This window comes from Anomaloglossus baeobatrachus, chromosome 1 (genome assembly GCF_048569485.1).
Source record: "Anomaloglossus baeobatrachus isolate aAnoBae1 chromosome 1, aAnoBae1.hap1, whole genome shotgun sequence".
NCBI classification, from domain to species: Eukaryota; Metazoa; Chordata; class Amphibia; order Anura; family Aromobatidae; genus Anomaloglossus; species Anomaloglossus baeobatrachus.
In genome coordinates, this window is record NC_134353.1 from 947526566 (window position 1) to 947545974 (window position 19409).

General features: G+C 50.4%; 2 protein-coding genes and 1 pseudogene across 2 annotated transcripts in view; all 3 read right to left on the minus strand.

The window, feature by feature from the left end:
* LOC142257004 (uncharacterized) overlaps positions 1-19409 on the minus strand; it is a 417356-nt pseudogene that overhangs the window by 207940 nt on the left and 190007 nt on the right.
* The window catches only part of LOC142257052 (uncharacterized), a 329863-nt gene that overhangs the window by 157020 nt on the left and 153434 nt on the right, over positions 1-19409 (minus strand). The window lies entirely within an intron of this gene.
* The window catches only part of MPC1 (mitochondrial pyruvate carrier 1), a 71242-nt gene that overhangs the window by 50828 nt on the left and 1005 nt on the right, over positions 1-19409 (minus strand). The window contains exon 2 of the mRNA XM_075343773.1: positions 11569-11572. Coding sequence (XP_075199888.1) covers positions 11569-11572 — 4 coding nt within the window. The remainder of the gene's footprint in view (positions 1-11568; positions 11573-19409) is intronic.

Genomic DNA, 19409 nt, shown 5'->3' on the forward strand with positions numbered 1-19409 from the left:
AAGGTTTGATAAAGTGTCCCTCTGGTTTCTTATTTATAATTGTATATGAGATATCATTAATTGGGGCTGGTATTGGAGCCATCTATGGAGGAAAACAAAATTTTCTTTGCCTTTTGTGATGGTTTGAATAATGGGTATAGGTAATTGATGAAAAGAGGTTGTTTGAACCAGCGATTTGCACTAATCTTACTACTTCTGATCTATATTTCCTTCCTTTTACTCCTCCATCTGTGTCATCTTTTTGTATGACCTTTTGCAATCATTGATGGCTAAATTATGAGATGGATGTGGTTGGGCGTTGGTGGGAGGAGGATTGTCTTGCTAAATTCTCCTAAAAAGGGGCTGAAAGCCCGCACTTACGAAGCGCTCACTGATATCCTAATCAGGCACGAATACTAAGATTCTTTATAGCAAGATATTATATTAATAGCACATGAATAATCAATGGTACATAGGCATTAGCACTACTTTATAGTCCTAGAATCTTATACAATAACAGAAATATGCATCAACATTACCGTATGTTGTAGCACTCCTTTCTCATCGGAGGGACTCGATTAGTGAGAAGGAAGACAACCCGGCCTCTGTATCACAGGCGCAGTGCGTCCACTTGAGCGTCCTAGAAACGTCCCTGTCTCACTGAGCAAGCCCTGTATTTTTATACCAAACTTTGTACATTGTGGTCGTCGTGTGCACTGAGTATTATTGCAATTGGTGACCAGCATGTGATTGCTCAGTCATGGTCATGTAACCTGACCACACGCTCATGTGGGCACCAGTAGCTTCCTGCACAAGTTGCTGGCTGACCACTGGTTTCCTGCATATGTTGCAATGAGCCGTGGTTTTACATCGCTGGTTTCCTACACATGTTGCCAACCAACCACTGGTTTCCTGCATATGCTGAATTGTAAGCGTTCCTTCCTCATAATAGTGGTTTGTTCAAGACCTACTAACACGTACTCTTCATCATGGTGATATTGGGTCAACCAGAGGACACCTCTCTGATACTGAGTTTGGATGGATCAATAAGACCTGTGATCACTATCTTTTGGTTAGGATTCCTATCTAATCACACTCATTCTTCAGTCATATCACATTGGTATCACAGAGTGTTAGTACTATTACCTTTGGATTTGAATGCCTAATTATAGGTTTAAACATCTATATTATTGACGATATTTACGTCTGTACTCAATTATGATACTCAATGTTTTTGTATGTTTTCCCATGAGTGGTTTTAGCAAGAAATAAATAAAAGATAAAAGATAATTTTATGTATTTTTGAATAGAAAAATTGTTGTAGACCCTAAAGAATATCTGGTAAAAAAGTAAAAAATCTGTGGGCTCACCCAGCAACCGGGGAAGAGAGGTGGTGGTGGGGGGGGGGGGAGCATTTCATGATGCAACACTCACTGCCGAACAGAAAACATGCATACCTGCCAGTTGTGAATGCTTCCTGGATGTTAACTCCGAATACAGAAGCGAGTAGTGCTAAAGAGCCTACTGTCCCATTAATGTAGAATCAGTCTTCCGATATAGCAGATGCTTACTGATAATAGTCTCCACTCAGCTGACCGCTCCCTGTTAACCCCTTTAGGTCCTATAAAGCATACATTGGGGTGTTTGGAGTGGGCTCTGAGGCTGAGCCTGCTCCACACAGAGCAGAGGACATCAATGCTTCACAGCTGTCATCTGGCTCTAAGAATGAGGCCATATGGTGACTACTGCGATCCCCTCGCATGACACTCGGCTCACACTGGCAGTACAGCAGAGCAGAGTGTCATGCTAGTGTCCCTGCGACTGAGGTCCGACTGTGCGAGCGGACCTCAGCTGCGGGAGATGGACCGACACGGAGGAGGGGAGGCAGGGATTTATCTCCCTCTCCTCCGTAGCCGGCTATTTCGATTCTCGCACTGCACTCGCGGTACACCGGTGTACTGCGAGTGCAGTGCGATTTTGCTCTCGCCCCATACATTTGAATGGGTGCAAGAGAAAGTCTCGCATTACAGTCGCAGCATGCTGCGATTGTTTCCTCGATCCGATCAGGGCTGAAAAAACAATCGCTCATGGGTGCTGACACACAGGCTAAAATTGGTCCGAGTGGGCTGTGATATTTTATCGCACTCCACTCGCACCGTTTTTCTCGCCGTGTGTCTTAGACCTTACAGCTCCAATCACTGCTGCTAATCTCAAAGGGAATCTATCACCAGGTTTTTGCTCCCCCATCCGAGAGCAGAAAATTGCACAGTCCCTCATTCCAGCAGTGTGTCACTTATCAAAAAAAGCAAAAAAATGTGAGAATTAAAATATACCTTTAATCAGATTTCTTTAAAACCCAACACATGTGAACAGTATGTGATTAAAAAATAATCAACCAAGCCACGTACCAGGAAACTAATTCAACAGTCTATAATTCTATATGAGCACGCTGCAGTTTTTTCTGCACATGAATTGCAACCAAAACTGCACCTTGTCACAGAAATGGGAAAAAAAAACAAAAAAAAAACCCACAACAACAACAAAAAAAAAACAAACCGCTTGTAATGATGCTTTTTTGTTAATGCATTTTTTAAAAGGAGAAACAAAATATGATAGGATAAGAGAATTGATAGCCAGAATAGACAGAAGAAAATAGAAAAAAATAGAAAGAAAGAAGGGAATTTTGTTTACTTACCGTAAATTCCTTTTCTTCTAGCTCTAATTGGGAGACCCAGACAATTGGGTGTATAGCTACCGCCTCCGGAGGCCACACAAAGTATTACACTCAAAAGTGTAAGGCCCCTCCCCTTCTGCCTATACACCCCCCGTGGGATCACGGGCTCCTCAGTTTTAGTGCAAAAGCAAGAAGGAGGAAAGCCAATAAACTGGTTTAAAGCAAATTCAATCCGAAGGAATATCGGAGAACTGAAACCATTCAACATGAACAACATGTATATACAAAAAAACAGGGGCGGGTGCTGGGTCTCCCAATTAGAGCTAGAAGAAAAGGAATTTACGGTAAGTAAACAAAATTCCCTTCTTCTTTGTCGCTCTATTGGGAGACCCAGACAATTGGGATGTCCAAAAGCAATCCCTGGGTGGGTAAATAATACCTCGTAGTAGAGCCGTAAAACGGCCCCTTCCTACAAGTGGGCAACTGCCGCCTGAAGGACTTGTCTGCCTATGCTGGCATCCGCCGAAGCATAGGCATGCACCTGATAGTGTTTCGTGAAAGTGTGGAGGCTGGACCAGGTAGCCGCCTGACACACCTGCTGAGCCGTAGCCTGGTGCCTCAAGCCCAGGACGCACCCACAGCTCTGGTAGAATGGACCTTCAGCCCTGAGGGAACCGTAAGCCCCGCAGAACGATAAGCTCGAGAATTGGTTCCTTGATCCACCGAGCCGGGCTTGATTTGGAAGCCTGTGACCCTTTACGCTGGCTAGCGACAAGGACAAGAATGCATCCGAGCGGCGCAGGGGCGCCGTACGAGAAATGTAGAGTCTGAGTGCTCTCACCAGATCTAACAAGTGCAAATCCTTTTCACATTGGTGAACTGGATGAGGACAAACAGAGGGTACGGGGATACCCTGATTGAGATGAAAGGGGGGAAACCACCTTAGAGATAAATTCCGGAACCGGACGCAGAACCCCTTGACCTGGTGAGACACCGGGAAGGGGGCCTTGCACGACAATGCTGCCCCAGACAGACACTCTCCGAAGTGAAGTGACTGCCACAAGGAAAAACACTTTCTGCGAAAGGCGTGAGAGGGAAAAAACTCTCATAGGCTCGAATGGTGGTTTCTGAAGAACCATCAGCACTCTGTTCAAATCACAGGGTTCTAACAGTCGTTTGTAAGGAGGGACTAATCGGCAAACCCCCTGCAGGAACGTGCGTACCTGAGGAAGTGTTGCTAGGCGCTTCTGAAAAAATACAGAGAGCGCTGAGATTTGTCCCTTAAGGGAGCCGAGCGACAAACCTTTTTCCAAACCGGATTGCAGGAAAAAAAGAAAGTAGGCAAGGCAAATGGCCAGGGAGAAACTCCCTGAGCAGAGCACCAAGATAAGAATATCTTCCACGTTCTGTGGTAGATCTTGGCGGACGTTGGCTTCCTAGCCTGTCTCATAGTGGTAATGACCTCTTGAGATAACCCTGCAGATGCTAGGATCCAGGACTCAATGGCCACACCGTCAGGTTGAGGGCCGCAGAATTCAGATGGAAAAACGGCCCTTGAGACAGCAAGTCTGGTCGGTCTGGTAGAGCCCACGGTTGGCCTACCGCGAGATGCCACAGATCCGGGTACCACGACCTCGTTGGCCCGTCTGGAGCGACGAGGATGGCGCGGCGGCAGTCGGACCTGATCTTGCGTAACACTCTGGGCAACAGTGCCAGAGGAGGAAACACATAAGGGAGTTGAAACTGCGACCAATCCTGAACTAAGGCGTCTACTGCCAGAGCTCTGTGATCTTGAGACCGTGCCATGAATGTTGGGACCTTGTTGTTGTGCCGGGACGCCATTAGGTCGACGTCCGGCATCTCCCAGCGGCAACAGATCTCCTGAAACACGTCCGGGTGAAGAGACCATTCCCCTGCGTCCATGCCCTGGCGACTGAGAAAATCTGCTTCCCAGTTTTCTACGCCCGGGATGTGAACTGCGGATATGGTGGAAATTCGGATCTGCTTGCCTTCCAGCCACTGCTGGAAGGCTTGTAGGGCAAGATACACTGCCCTGATTTCCAGAACATTGATCTGAAGGGTGGACTCCTGCTGAGTCCACGTACCTTGAGCCCTGTGGTGGAGAAAAACTGCTCCCCACCCTGACAGACTCGCGTCCGTTGTGACCACCGCCCAGGATGGGGGTAGGAAAGACTTTCCTTTTGACAATGAGGTGGGACGAAGCCACTACTGAAGAGAATCCTTGGCCGCCTGAGAAAGGGAGACGTTCCTGTGTAGGGACGTCGACTTCCCGTCCCATTGGCGGAGAATGTCCCATTGTAGTGGACGCAGATGAAACTGCGCGAAAGGGACTGCCTCCATTGCTGCTACCATCTTCCCTAGGAAGTGCATGAGGCGTCTCAAGGGGTGCGACTGGCCCTGAAGGAGAGATTGCACCCCTGTCTGTAGTGAACGCTGTTTGTTCAGCGGAAGCATCACTATCGCTGAGAGAGTATGAAACTCCATGCCAAGATATGTTAGCGATTGGGTCGGGGTCAGATTTGACTTTGAAAAGTTGATGATCCACCCGAAACTCTGGAGAGTCTCCAGCGCAACGTTCAGGCTGTGTTGGCATGCCTCTTGAGAGGGTGCCTTGACAAGTAGATCGTCCAAGTAAGGGATCACAGAGTGACCCTGAGAGTGCAGGACTGCTACTACTGCTGCCATGACCTTGGTGAAGACCCGTGGGGCTGTCGCCAGACCGAAAGGCAGGGCTACGAACTGAAGGTGTTCGTCTCCTATAACGAAGCGTAGAAAAACGCTGGTGCTCTGGAGCAATCGGCACGTGGAGATAAGCATCCATGATGTTTATTGATGCTAGGAAATCTCCTTGAGACATTGAGGCGATGACGAAGCGGAGGGATTCCATCCGGAACCGCCTGGTTTTCACATGCTTGTTGAGCAGTTTTAGGTCCAGAACAGGACGGAAAGACCCGTCCTTTTTTGGCACCACAACAAATTGGAGTAAAAACCGTGACCTTGCTCCTGAAGAGGAACAGGGATCACCACTCCTTCTGCCTTTAGAGAGCACCCGCCTGCAGAAGGGCACCGGCTCGGTCGGGAGGTGGAGAAGTTCTGAAGAATCGAGTCGGAGGACGAGAACTGAACTCTATCCTGTACCCGTGAGACAGAATGTCTCTCACCCAACGGTCTTTGACCTGTGGCAGCCAAATGTCGCCAAAGCAGGAGAGCCTGCCACCGACCGAGGATGCGGAGAGAGGAGGCCGAAAGTCATGAGGAAGCCGCCTTGGTAGCGGTTCCTCCGGCTGCCTTCTTTGGGTGTGACTGAGCCCGCCAAGAATCTGAGCTCCTCCGATCCTTTTGAGTCCTTTTGGACGAGGAGAATTGGGACCTGCCCGAGCCTTGAAAGGACCGAAACCTCGACTGTCCCCTCCTCTGTTGGGGTTTGTTACGTTTGGGCTGGGGTAAGGAAGAATCCTTACCCTTGGACTGTTTAATGATTTCATCCAATCTCTCACCAAACAGTCTGTCATCAGAAAATGGCAAACTGGTTAAGCACTTATTTGGAAGCAGAATCTGCCTTCCATTCCCTTAACCACAAGGCTCTGCTTAAAACCACGGAGTTGGCGGACGCCACTGCCGTACGGCTCGTAGAGTCCAGGACAGCATTAATAGCGTAAGACGCAAATGCAGACATTTGAGAGGTTAAGGACGCTACTTGCGGAACAGATGTACGTGTGACAGTGTCAATCTGCGCAAGACCAGCTGAAATAGCTTGGAGTGCCCATACAGCTGCGAATGCTGGAGCAAACGACGCGCCGATAGCTTCATAGATGGATTTCAACCAGAGCGCCATCTGTCTGTCAGTGGCATCTTTAAGTGAAGCCCCATCGTCCACTGCAACTATGGATCTAGTCGCAAGCCTGGAGATTGGGGGGTCCACCTTTGGACACTGGGTCCAGCACTTTACCACGTCAGGGGGAAAGGGATAACGTGTATCCTTAAGACGTTTGGAGAAACGCTTATCTGGATAAGCGTGGTGTTTGTGAACTGCTTCTCTGAAGTCAGAGTGGTCCAGAAAAGTACTCAATTTACGCTTGGGATACCTGAAATGGAATTTCTCCTGCTGTGAAGCTGACTCCTCCACTGGAGGAGCTGAGGGAGAAATATCCAACATTCCATTGATGGACGCTATAAGATCATTCACTATGGCGTCACCATCAGGGGTATCCAGATTGAGAGCGGTCTCAGGATCAGAATCCTGATCAGCTACCTCTGCCTCATCATACAGAGAGTCCTCCTGCTGGGACCCTGACCAGTGTGATGAAGTCGAGGGCCGCTCCCAGCGAGCTCGCTTAGGCTGTCTGGGACTGTCGTCCGTGTCAGAGCCTTCACCCTGGGATGCATGGGACCCCCCCGGAGCACGGATTTGTTCCAAATGAGGGGGGCCAGGGAGCATTGAATCAACAGTGCCCATGGTCTGAGTTACCGGTCTGGACTGCAAAGTCTCTAGGATTTTAGTCATAGTCAGAGACAATCTATCAGCAAAAACTGCAAACTCCGTCCCTGTCACCTGGACAGTGTTCACAGGTGGTTCTCCTTGGGCCACCTCTAGCAGAGACCCCGGCTGAGCAAGTGCTACAGGGGAGCATTGCACCCAATGGGGGTCAGTGGAACCTGCCGGTAGAACAGCCTCACATGCGGTACAAGCAGCATAGAAAGCCTGTGCCTTGGCACCCTTGCTATTTTGCGGACGACATGCTGTTGTCTAGCCATCTAGGAGGGTATATAGCCAAGAATAGCGACCGTACAGTGCAATGTATAACATACAAGCATAAAGTACAAATGAACACTTCGGCACTAGTGGGATCAGCACCTCAGGTGCTGCTTACCGCCCGCTCAAAAGCGGGTGTGTGGTCGCCCGAATCCTGTGTCTGGGTCTCCAAGAGCTTGTCTCCCTTCTCCAGCTCAGACTGCAAACAGGAATGGCTGCCGGCGTCCTGTGGAGAGGGGCGGGCCGTGGGCATGCCCCAGACAAAGTGCGGGAAACTGGCGTCTCACTGTGCCCAGTGAGGGGGCTGGAGTATGCTAAGCAGACTCCAGCCCTCGGCGCTGACGTTCTGAACAGCGTCCCGCCCTTCCCCTGACTGGCAGGCCTGGGGGCGGGAACGAAACGAAACTAGGCCGCAAAAGCCGGGGATCCGATTTATAGGCGCGGCCGTCGTAAAAGCACGGCCAGCGCGGAAGTCCCCGGCGCACCACAAGTCCCAGCCGCGCCACAGTGTAAAAACAGCCAGCAGCGGCCGGCGCGGCAGTTCCTAATACATAAACTCACTCAGCTAAGCTGCAGTGAGTAATAGCACAAGCGCTCCGCGCTGTTGTCCCCGGCGCACTAACACACCCAGCATGCTGGTGTGTGTGTGCGCGATTTGTACGGGGACACAGAGTACCTTAATGTAGCAGGGCCCTGTCCCTGACGATACTCCGCTCCATATCCAGCAGGTTCTCCGGGTCTGTGGATGGAGCACGGTCTCAGTGCCTGGAGACCGGTAAGATCCCACTTCACCCAGAGCCCTGAGGGGGATGGGGAAGGAAAGCAGCATGTGGGCTCCAGCCTCCGTACCCGCAATGGATACCTCAACCTTAACAAACACCGCCGACAAGAGTGGGGTGAGAAGGGAGCATGCTGGGGGCCCCATATGGGCCCACTTTTCTTCCATCCGACATAGTCAGCAGCTGCTGCTGACTAAAACAGTGGAGCTATGCGTGGATGTCTGACCTCCTTCGCACAAAGCATGAAAACTGAGGAGCCCGTGATCCCACGGGGGGTGTATAGGCAGAAGGGGAGGGGCCTTACACTTTTGAGTGTAATACTTTGTGTGGCCTCCGGAGGCGGTAGCTATACACCCAATTGTCTGGGTCTCCCAATAGAGCGACAAAGAAAAAACATATGTAATATTTTTTTTTTTTTAATAAGACGTAGGATCCCCCCATTTTTCTAAAACCAGCCAAAATACAGCAGACAATTGGGGGCTGATACCATTTGACAGATGGAATTAGTTTTCCTTTGGTTGTTTAAGCATTCCCCTGAGGAATCCTGGTTAAAGGAAGAAACATTTTGGGCAGAAATACAGAGGACTAGTCAGGGTCAGGTCACTGGGAGAGCGGTGGTCTGTCCTTGTCAGGACTGGAGACTGTGGGTGTTTAGGGCGAGATCCTATGTTGTTATAGGAAGGACCTTTGAGGCCGGAGGCGCTGCTACATGGCCCATCAGAACCACATCCGGACACTGCTGACTACACTCACAATCTTCATAGATGGGTGAGGCCATACATTTAATTCAATATAGCCTTAATCCCCATAGGGGATATAGCATATCTACTGATATTTGGTTTTATGACTACTGTCAACCAAATTGGTATATTGATAAAAAATTGTGACCGGAGGTTGTAATACCACTGTAGAAAAAAAGTATTTTTTAGCTTACCAGGATATATGGTCCCCGCAAAAATTTGCGGTGCACGGATCCTCCAGCATAGCCCAGTCTGGAACCAACAGTAAGGGTGGCTTTACACGCTACAGCGATCTCGTTGGGGTCACTGATTTTGTGACGCACGTCCGGCCGCTGTAGCGATCTCGTTGTGTGCGACTCCTAGGAGCAATTTTGGATCGTTGCAAAAACGTTCAAAAATCGCTCCTCGTTGACATGGGGGTCCTCTCCCAATTATCGCTGCTGTCGCTTGGGCGAAGTTGATCCTCGTCCCTGTGGCAGCACACATCACTACGTGTGACGCCGCAGGAACGAGGAACCTCTCCTTACCTGCGACCGTCGCAATGAGGAAGGAAGGAGGTGGGCGGGATGTTCCCCCGGCTCATCTCTGACCCTCCACTTCTATTGGGCGGCCGCTTAGTGACGGCGCACGAACCGCCCCCTTAGAAAGGAAGCGGTTCACCGGCCACAGCGACGTTGCTAGGCAGGTAAGACCGTGTGACGGCTCCGAACATTATTGTGCGCCACGGGCAGCGATTTGCCCGTGACGCACAAACGACGGGGGCGGGTGCATTCACCAGCGATATCGCGTGTAAAGCCCCCTTTATTGTTGAGTTTGAGACAGTATTTCATGACCCAGAGAGGTTGAGAATTTATAATCCACTCTAAGTAACGGTAATAATTGTTGGATTACTTTCCTGGTACGTGACTTGGTTGATTATTTTTTTTTAATCACATATTGTTCACATTTGTAGGGTTTTAAAGAAATCTAATGAAAAGGTATATTTTAATTCTCCCTTTTTGATGATTTATGGTGCGTCTCAGACTGGTCCTGACCCTTTTTTTCTGTGCTATACGTTCAATGGGTCACTTATGGAGCTGTTTGCTGTCATTTTGATAAAAATCAATGTTTTCTGTGCTGCAGATCTAGTGGTTATACAGAGCTCATGAATACGCTCAACTACCTGGCAGCACACCAAGTAGTCCTGTAATGATAATCTACTGCTGATTAATCAATGATTTTATCCAAACTAAGCAGTCCAGTAAGTGACATCACCGGAATCAGGATCTCTGCCCCTACGTTATGATGCTCTCAGATTAGGTGGCAAAAACCTGGTGACAGATTCCTTTTATTAGGGGTGCTTTACACGTTGCGACATCGCTACCGATATATCGTCGGGGTCATGTCGTTAGTGACGCACATCTGGCGCCGGTAGCAACAATGTGTAAAGCCTAGGTGCGACGATGAACGAGCGCAAAAGTGACAAAAATCGCTGATTTGTGTCACGTCGTTCATTTCCATAATGTCGCTCCTGCTGCAGATACGATAGTGTTTGTCGTTCCTGCAGCACCACACATCGCTGTGTGTGAAGCCGCAGGAACGACTAACATCTCCTTACCTGCGTCCACCGGCAATGCGGAAGGAAGGAGGTGGGCGGGATGTTATGTCCCGCTCATCTCCGCCCCTCCGCTGGCCATTTGGTGACGTCGCTGTGACGATGAACGCACCTCCCCCTTGAAGGAGGGATTGTTCGGCGGTCACAGCGACGTCGCCGAGCAGGTATGTGCGTGTGACGCTGCCGTAGTGATAGTGCTCGCTACGACAGCTATCACACAATATTGAATGTGTGACGGGGGCGGGGGCTATCGCGCTGGACATCGCTAGCCGATGCTAGCGATGTCGCAGTGTGTAAAGCCCGCCTTACAGTCAATCAGCAATGAGATCCTGCCTGAGCATTCATTATCTTTCCCCTCTACTCAATGAGATCTCCAGGTGTTGATAAGTTGCCTAAAGGCCCCGTCACACACAATGAGATCGCTAACGAGATAGTTGCTGCGTCTCCGTTTCTGTGACGCAGCAACGATCCCGCCAGTGATCTCGTTCTTTGTGACACCTACTAGCAATCAGGCCCCTGCTGTGGGATCGCTAGTCGTCGCTGAATGTTGTTGACCATTTTGTTCAAAGGCGATGTCCTGCTGGGTAGAACACATCGCTGTGTTTGACGCATACCAACGACCTCCTAAGTCAGTCCCAACGCCGCCGAGATAGTTATACAGGTCGCTGATCGTTACGGCGTCGTTGGCAAGATCTGACTGTGTGACATCTCACCAGCGACTTACCAGCGATCCTTATCAGGTCGCATCGTTTTTAGGATCGCTGGTTGGTCGTTAAATGTGACGGGGGCTTAAGGCCCCCATAATAGCCATGTGATCTGGAAGTAAATATTCACCGTGCAGGTAAAATCTATTAAACACGAGGCAAGATCCCTTCTGTGCAGACCTATGGCAGGATCATAGTAGACTGTACTGAGGACTATATACTGCAATTGTTTTTTCTCTTTAAAGTGCCGCTATCATAGCGTTGTCATGCAACAGTGAAGGTATAATTTTATACAGCAATAAAAGGTCTGTAAATTTTTCTTACCGTACTGTGGGTTTAACAGCCATTGTTTCAGAAATCCATAAGACAGCAGGAAAGACGAGGAACGAGGAGAGAAAAAATGAATGACCACATTATTGATCACAGAAATAGAAAACCACTAAATACAGTTTGCTGAGAACTAGTCAAATACGAAAGGCGATTTCTTTTGTCCTCTTTGTAAAAACCTGCTCTTGAATCCCCCCCGCAGCGAACACAGATCGCAACGTCAGTATACCACAGCCATGGATCTTGAAATAAAGGCCTCTAATTAACCCCTAAATACCAGTGCATAGGAACAAAGTCACTGATAATCTTATCTACTTCTCCCGACCTGTAAGCAGCTTATGAACTCTCCTTAGGGTAAGTTCACACACTGCGTCTTTTTTGCCACTGCGGTTTTGTGCATTTTTTTGTGGCAAAAAACACATGGGTTTTTTGTTGAGTTTCTGCTCACTGCATTTTTATGCCGTTTTTTTATCAGTGAACAATGCCATTAAAGATTGTTGAAAGAAAAAAAAAAAAGGTGTGATGTAATTTCCTTCTTCAATATGTTCTTCATTCTCCACTAGTATATGCAGGAGAGCAGACAGCAGCTGCAGAACCACAAGGCTCAGCATGCTCCATTCAGGACTATGCTGGAGGGAGAGGCAGGGGGAGCAGAACTACAAGGCTCAGCATACTCCATCCACTAGTGTATGCAGGAGAGCAGACAGCAGCTGCAGAACCACAAGGCTCAGCATGCTCCATCCAGGACTATGCTGGAGGGAGAGGCAGGGGGAGCAGAACTACAAGGCTCAGCATGCTCCATCCAGGACTATGCTGGAGGGAGAGGCAGGGGGAGCAGAACTACAAGGCTCAGCATACTCCATCCACTAGTGTATGCAGGAGAGCAGACAGCAGCTGCAGAACCACAAGGCTCAGCATGCCCCATACAGGACTGTATGCTGGAGGGACAGGCAGGGGGAGAAGAACTAAAAGGCTCAGCATACTCCATCCACTAGTGTATGCAGGAGAGCAGACAGCATCTGCAGAACCACAAGGCTCAGCATGCTCCATCCAGGACTGTATGCTGGAGGGAGAGTCAGGGGGAGCAGAACTACAAGGCTCAGCATGCTCCATGCACTAGTGTATGCAGGAGAGCAGACAGCAGCTGCAGAACTACAAGGCTCAGCATACTCCATCCAGGACTGTATGCAGGAGTTTTTTGCCCCCCCAAAAAAAATGACGTGGGCTTCGCCATATTTTTGTATGCTAGCCAGGTACAGCAGGCAGGTACGGGCTGCCCCCAACCCCAGCTGCCTATTTGTACCCAGCTGGGAACCAAAAATATAGGGAAGGCCTTTTTTTTTTTATTTCATGAATTTTATGTCCCGTTACACATAAAGACGTACCAGCAATCCGACCTGGCAGAGGCAGAGTTCGCGTCCCACTCCTTCCGGATTGGGGTGGCGACTCAGGCGGCTCGTTGGGGCCTGACCGCGCAGGCTGTCCTTAAGATTGGACGCTGGGAATCGGCTAGGTATAGATCTTACGTGCGGTCGGCCCTGTTGTAAGATGCTCAGGGTGGGGTAGGGTCTCTGGTTGGATTTTGCTTGGTCCTGATTACCCTTTCCCTCCCCATGCCCCCCCCCCCCCTCCTCCCCTCGTTGTCACCTTTTGTCTCGTAGGTTTACCATTGTTGGTGTGGGTATTAGGTCACTCATATGTCTACTGGGGCGCTTTTCGTGCGGGCGTCAGACCCAATGGCCGTCAGTTGGGGGTCCCCAGAGAAAAGGCGACGGTGCGATGGATCGGTGTTAGAGGCATGCGGTGGAGCAAAGTTTTGCCTACCTGGCGCTATCATTCGGAGTTGGACAGACCACCAGATGTGTTAGTGCTACACGCGGGTGGGAATGACTTGAGTCTTCGGGTGTCTAGGGACCTGATCCACGACAAAAGTGTGACTGCCTTCAGCTCCTGTCATCCCACCCGGGTCTAGTGATTGTGTGGTCCGACATGGTTGCGCGGTGGGTATGGTCGGCATGCCAGATCAGTTGAGGGAGTTACCAGAGCACGGGTTAAAGTTAATCACGAAGTTGCGCGTTTGGTTTCTCATGGGCGGGGGGTCGCGGTTCAGCAACCAGAGTTGGAATCTTCGTCCGCTGAATTTTTGCGTCTGGACTGTGTCCATCTGAATTCGGTCGGCAGTGATATCTGGGCCTTGGGGCTTATGGATGGGGTAGAGAAGGCTTTGGCGTTGTGGGAGGACTCGCGCGCACAAGGGGTCATGCGCGCTCGCGGTGGCGGAAAGGAGCGGGGGATTGAAGGTGGGGGTTTGCACAGAAGAGAGGACAGAACCCAGTGCAGGAGCGGGTTACCTCTAGTGGTGCAAGTGTTTGGGGAGACGGGTCCTTGCTGGGTTGAGTCTCAGCGGGACATGGGGTGGGCAACATCTGGCCAGGTGCTCTCGAGTCGATGTGGTGTGGCTGAGGGCAGGAGGTGGGCCGATGTTGCACTGAACAGTTCTGTCAACCTTCAGTTACCCCCCCCTCCTATCGGGTGTTCTTCAACGAAGATTTTGAAATGTTATATATATATATATATTGTTTATGCTTTGTTATTAATAAATGGGGCTGCTGTGGCCTTTATATCCAATGTCACGCAGTATTTGAGTTTGTTTTAGATAAGAATCCTAGTGGGTGGGGGACGGTTGGTTAATGGTAAGGCCTTCAGTCAGACATTCCGGGGTCACGGATACCTTGCTTCCACTAGACAACCCCAAAAAGGCTATATTCAGACTATGCTCTATGGAGTACATTTACCATACACACCAAGAAACATTTCAGAAGAATACGGCAAGCTTGTCAATTGCCTAGAATGATCCGAGAAGAACATGTCATAATGCCTTTTGTCCACCTTATTGAAAATTGTAGTTTTCTAGTCTTTTAAAGGAAATCTGTCAAGGTTTAGTTAAAAGGGAGCCTGTCAGGTCCAATATGCACCCAGGACCACGAGCAGTTCAGGGTGCATATTGCTAATACCTGCCTAACCGTCCCTGCATCTCGTAGCTAACCGAGATCTTTAAAGGCCACTTCACACATAACGAGATCGCTGCACATGATTACCTACCTACCCCCTCCCCCCCCCCCCCCGCCGCCTGTTCCTCTCTCTCTCTCTGTATGCAAATTTCTCTATTCAGAAACACGGCATCGGAGTTGGCACCTGCGCATAGCGCTTATCTCCGGCGCCATATTTCTGAAGCCCGCAGTACCTAGTATTGTGCATGAGAGGGCGGCGCATGCGCCCTCGCTTCTTCATATCTCGTTGTGACCGCGGGAGTGCGCGCGGTCACAACAGGACTGGAGAACAGCTGATCTTACCCCAATTAGCTGGTCGTTAAAATGTCGCACCTTGACGGATTCCGTTTGTATCCGCCAATGTGTGTAATGATTGTCTATGGCGGCGGATTCTGCCACAATGCGCTAAGCGGTGGAATCTGCTGACTGTTCCCGTCACGTTCTACTGAGCATGCTCAGCATGTACAGCAGAACGATCTAAATAGTTTAAAATCACTCCTGGTCTCTCTCCCCCCCCCCTCTCTCTCTCTCTCATACTCGATCACGGGCGCGGGGCTGCACGGCTGTCACAAAGCTCCGGCGGCTTTTCCTCTTTTGAAAATGCCGGCTGCTCATTATTCCATCTCGTATTCCCTGCTTCCCCCGCCGCCTATGATTGGTTGCAGTCAGACCCACCCCCACGCTGAGTGACAGCTGTCTCACTGCAACCAATCACAGACGCCGGTGGGCGGGTCTATATTGTGCAGTAAAATAAATTAAAAAAACGTCGTGCGGTCCCCCCCCAATTTTGATACCAGCCAAGAAAAGCTGGTATTTTCAGGATGGGGAGCCCCACGTTATGGGGAGCCCCCAGCCTAACAATATCAGCCAGCAGCTGCCCGGAATTGCCGCACCCATTAGATGCGACAGTCCCGGGACTCTACCCGGCTCATTCCGAATTTCCCTGGTGCGGTGGCAATCGGGGTAATAAGGAGTTAAATGGCAGCTTATAGCTGCCACTAAGTCCTAGGTTAATCATGGCAGGCATCTCCCCGAGATACCTTCCATGATTAATCTGTAAGTGAACGTAAATAAACACAAACACCCGAAAAAATCATTTGGAATAAAAGACAAAAAAACCCACCCTCTTTCACCACTTTAGGCTATGTGCGCACTGGGAAATGGAATTTTCTTGAGAAAATTCCGCATGCTCTCAAAGATTACCGCACCCGCGGTAAAAAAACGCGGGAAACCGCACCCGAAAACCGCATGCGGTTTGCTGCGGTTTTACCGCGGTATTATTCGCGGTATTGCCGCGGTTTTGCCGCGTGCAGGTTGGGATGTGCTTTATTGCATTCAATGCAATAAAGCACATTGAAAAAGAAAAAAAAAAAAAAAGTCATTTAATTCTGAGATAGTAGATAGATAGATAGATAAAGAGACAGAAGAATAGATAGATGATAGATAGACAGACAGATAGAGGGATAGATAGATGACAGATCGCTGCATTTCCCACGGTCGGCAGTGAGTTCACATTACCGGCCGTGGGAAATGACCGGTAATTACCTCTGCTGTCTGCTGCATTCATTCAGCGCTGTGTCTGTGACAGTCGCGGCTGGATGTCAGCAGTGCAGGACGCCGGAGCCGGAGCTGTGGATTATGTCGGAGCTGTGGATTACGCCGGAGTTTTGTTGCGGGAGGGGTTAATAAAATGGTGAACGAGGCTTGTTGGTTTTATTTAAAATAAAGGATTTTTCGGTGTCTGTGTTTTATTGACTTTACTTACGGGTTGATCATGTCAGCTGTCACATAGACGCTGCCATGATCAAGCCTGGGGTTAATGGTGGTGATCCACCACCATTAACCCCTTATTACCCTGACCGCCACTGCTACACGGCAGCAGGAAGAGCAGAGGACACTCCCGGTGCTGCCGCATAATGCATGCGACAGTCCCGGGGCAGCTGCGGCTGATATTCTCGGCTGCGGGAGGGGGAGTGAGGCGGGGGACATTAACCCTGCCCCTCTCCCTCCCCAGCCTGAGAATACCGGGCCGCCGCTGTGTGCTTACCTCGGCTGGACGGTAAATATGCAGCGGAGCCCACGTTCTTTGTTTTCTATACTTCCGTTTTCTTTCTATGTGTGTTCTATATGTCTGTGTGTTCTATGTCTGTGTGTGATGTGTGTGTGTTTACTCTCTGCACGGCTTCCTCTTCCTGTAATGACATCACTTCCCTGCAAAACCGCAGACAAGCGATGTACATTACCGGAGGTAAACCGCGAAATACCGCAGGGAATAACGCAGGAAAACGCAGTGAACCGCACAGAATTTGCTGCCTGCGTTATTCCCTGCGGGATTTCATGATTAACATTGGAGTCAATGGCGTGAAATCCCGCAGCGACGTGCGGAAGAGAAGTGACATGCAATTGTTTTTGCTGCGGGAATCCCGCAGCAAAACATGCAGCTGTCAAATTCCGCCCAGTGTGCACAGGATTTTTTTTCTCCATAGGATTTGCTGGTGATTCACTGCAGAGATGTTATGAACATTTTCTGCAGCGAAACATGCAGAAAATCCGCGAAAAATCCACGGCAAAATCCGGTAAGTGCGCACAGGGCCTTATTAATCCCCAAATACCCCTCCAGGTCCGCCGTAATCCACAGAGGTCCCACGATGCTATCAGCTCTGCTACATGAAGCTGACAGGAGCGGCCACAGACCACGACCGCTCTCTATCAGCTCCACACAGCAACTGAAGTGAGCCGCGCGATCAGCTGTGCCCTCATTCAGGTGACCCGCGGACACAGCTTTCGGGTGGAGGACTTCAGCTGTGGCCGCAGGTCACCTAAGTGACAGCACCGCTGATTGCACGGCTCACTGCGGTCACTCAGGGGATTTGTGGTTACCTCTCTCTCTCTCCTCCCGACCGCAAATCTCCTTTCCCGGCGAAAAAAAAACCAAAACGCAAAACGTTTTTTTAAAGGAATCTGTTATTAGCTCACTATTTGCAACGCATCCGTCACATGCGTCACACAACACAAATGTGAAACCGGCCTAACACATACAGGTAGCAGTGTCCCCCCCCATAACATTCATACCTTATAAAGCTAGGTTCACATTTCCGTTAAATTGTATCAGTCACAATCTGCGGCTCTGGTAAACAACGGAATACGTTGTTTCCCATAGACTTGTATTAGTGGCGGATTGCGACTGATTACCTTGCGTTGCATCCGCTGCGCCTCGGTCAGTCGTTTTTGGACTGACCGCCGGGCGGAAACAACACAGAATGTAACGTTTTTCAGGCTGTCAAAATTTACGCACCGCACAGGAATCCGTCGCAATCCGTCAAGCGTGTAATGTTGGTCTGTGGTGCTGGATTCCTTCGTAATCCGTCTTACGATGGAATCCAGCGCTGGATTCCGTCATGCTCTACTGAGCATGCCCAGCATGTTTGGCACACCCACTGGGCTGTCCCAAACACAAACGGATCATGACTGATCCGTCAAAAAACGGACGCACAGTGAATGTAACGGACGCGACAGATCTGTTTTTTCACAGGATTCCTGTGAAAGGAATCCTGTGAAAAACACATCCATTGCGTCAGTTGACATCTAAAAAACGACTGATCCGTCACTGACGGATTTAAAACAATGGAAATGTGAACCGAGCCTTACCCTAGGTTCACATTTCCATTGTTTTGCATCAGTCACATGCGATGCTTGACTCTTGTGACTGATACGTTGTACAACGGATGACAAGAATAGAATTCATTGTTGGACTCCGTTGTAAAAGAGAGCGATCAGCTGATTGTTCACAATAGCCGGCCGGCTTTTGAGAGCGAACAGATGGCCTCCCGGCGGCCGGCTAAAGAGAGCGATCAGCCGATCGCTCACAGCAGCCAGGCGATCAGCCGATCGCTCACAGCAGCCAGGCGATCAGCCGATCGCTCACAGCAGCCAGGCGATCAGCCGATCGCTCACAGCAGCCAGGCGATCAGCCGATCGCTCACAGCAGCCAGGCGATCAGCCAATCGCTCACAGCAGCCAGGCGATCAGCCAATCGCTCACAGCAGCCAGGCGATCAGCCAATCGCTCACAGCAGCCAGGCGATCAGCCAATCGCTCACAGCAGCCAGGCGATCAGCCAATCGCTCACAGCAGCCAGGCGATCAGCCAATCGCTCACAGCAGCCAGGCGATCAGCCAATCGCTCACAGCAGCCAGGCGATCAGCCAATCGCTCACAGCAGCCAGGCGATCAGCCAATCGCTCACAGCAGCCAGGCGATCAGCCAATCGCTCACAGCAGCCAGGCGATCAGCCAATCGCTCACAGCAGCCAGGCGATCAGCCAATCGCTCACAGCAGCCAGGCGATCAGCCAATCGCTCACAGCAGCCAGGCGATCAGCCAATCGCTCACAGCAGCCAGGCGATCAGCCAATCGCTCACAGCAGCCAGGCGATCAGCCAATCGCTCACAGCAGCCAGGCGATCAGCCAATCGCTCACAGCAGCCAGGCGATCAGCCAATCGCTCACAGCAGCCAGGCGATCAGCCAATCGCTCACAGCAGCCAGGCGATCAGCCAATCACTCACAGCAGCCAGGCGATCAGCCAATCGCTCACAGCAGCCAGGCGATCAGCCAATCGCTCACAGCAGCCAGGCGATCAGCCAATCGCTCACAGCAGCCGGCCGCCGGGTGATCAGCTGATTGTTCGGCCGCCGAGAATGTGTGCGGGGGGGCGGAGTGCGGGGTGAGCAGAGCCGAGCAGGGCCATGGCGCTGAGGACGTCAGTGCTGGGGACTGCATGGCTGAGGACA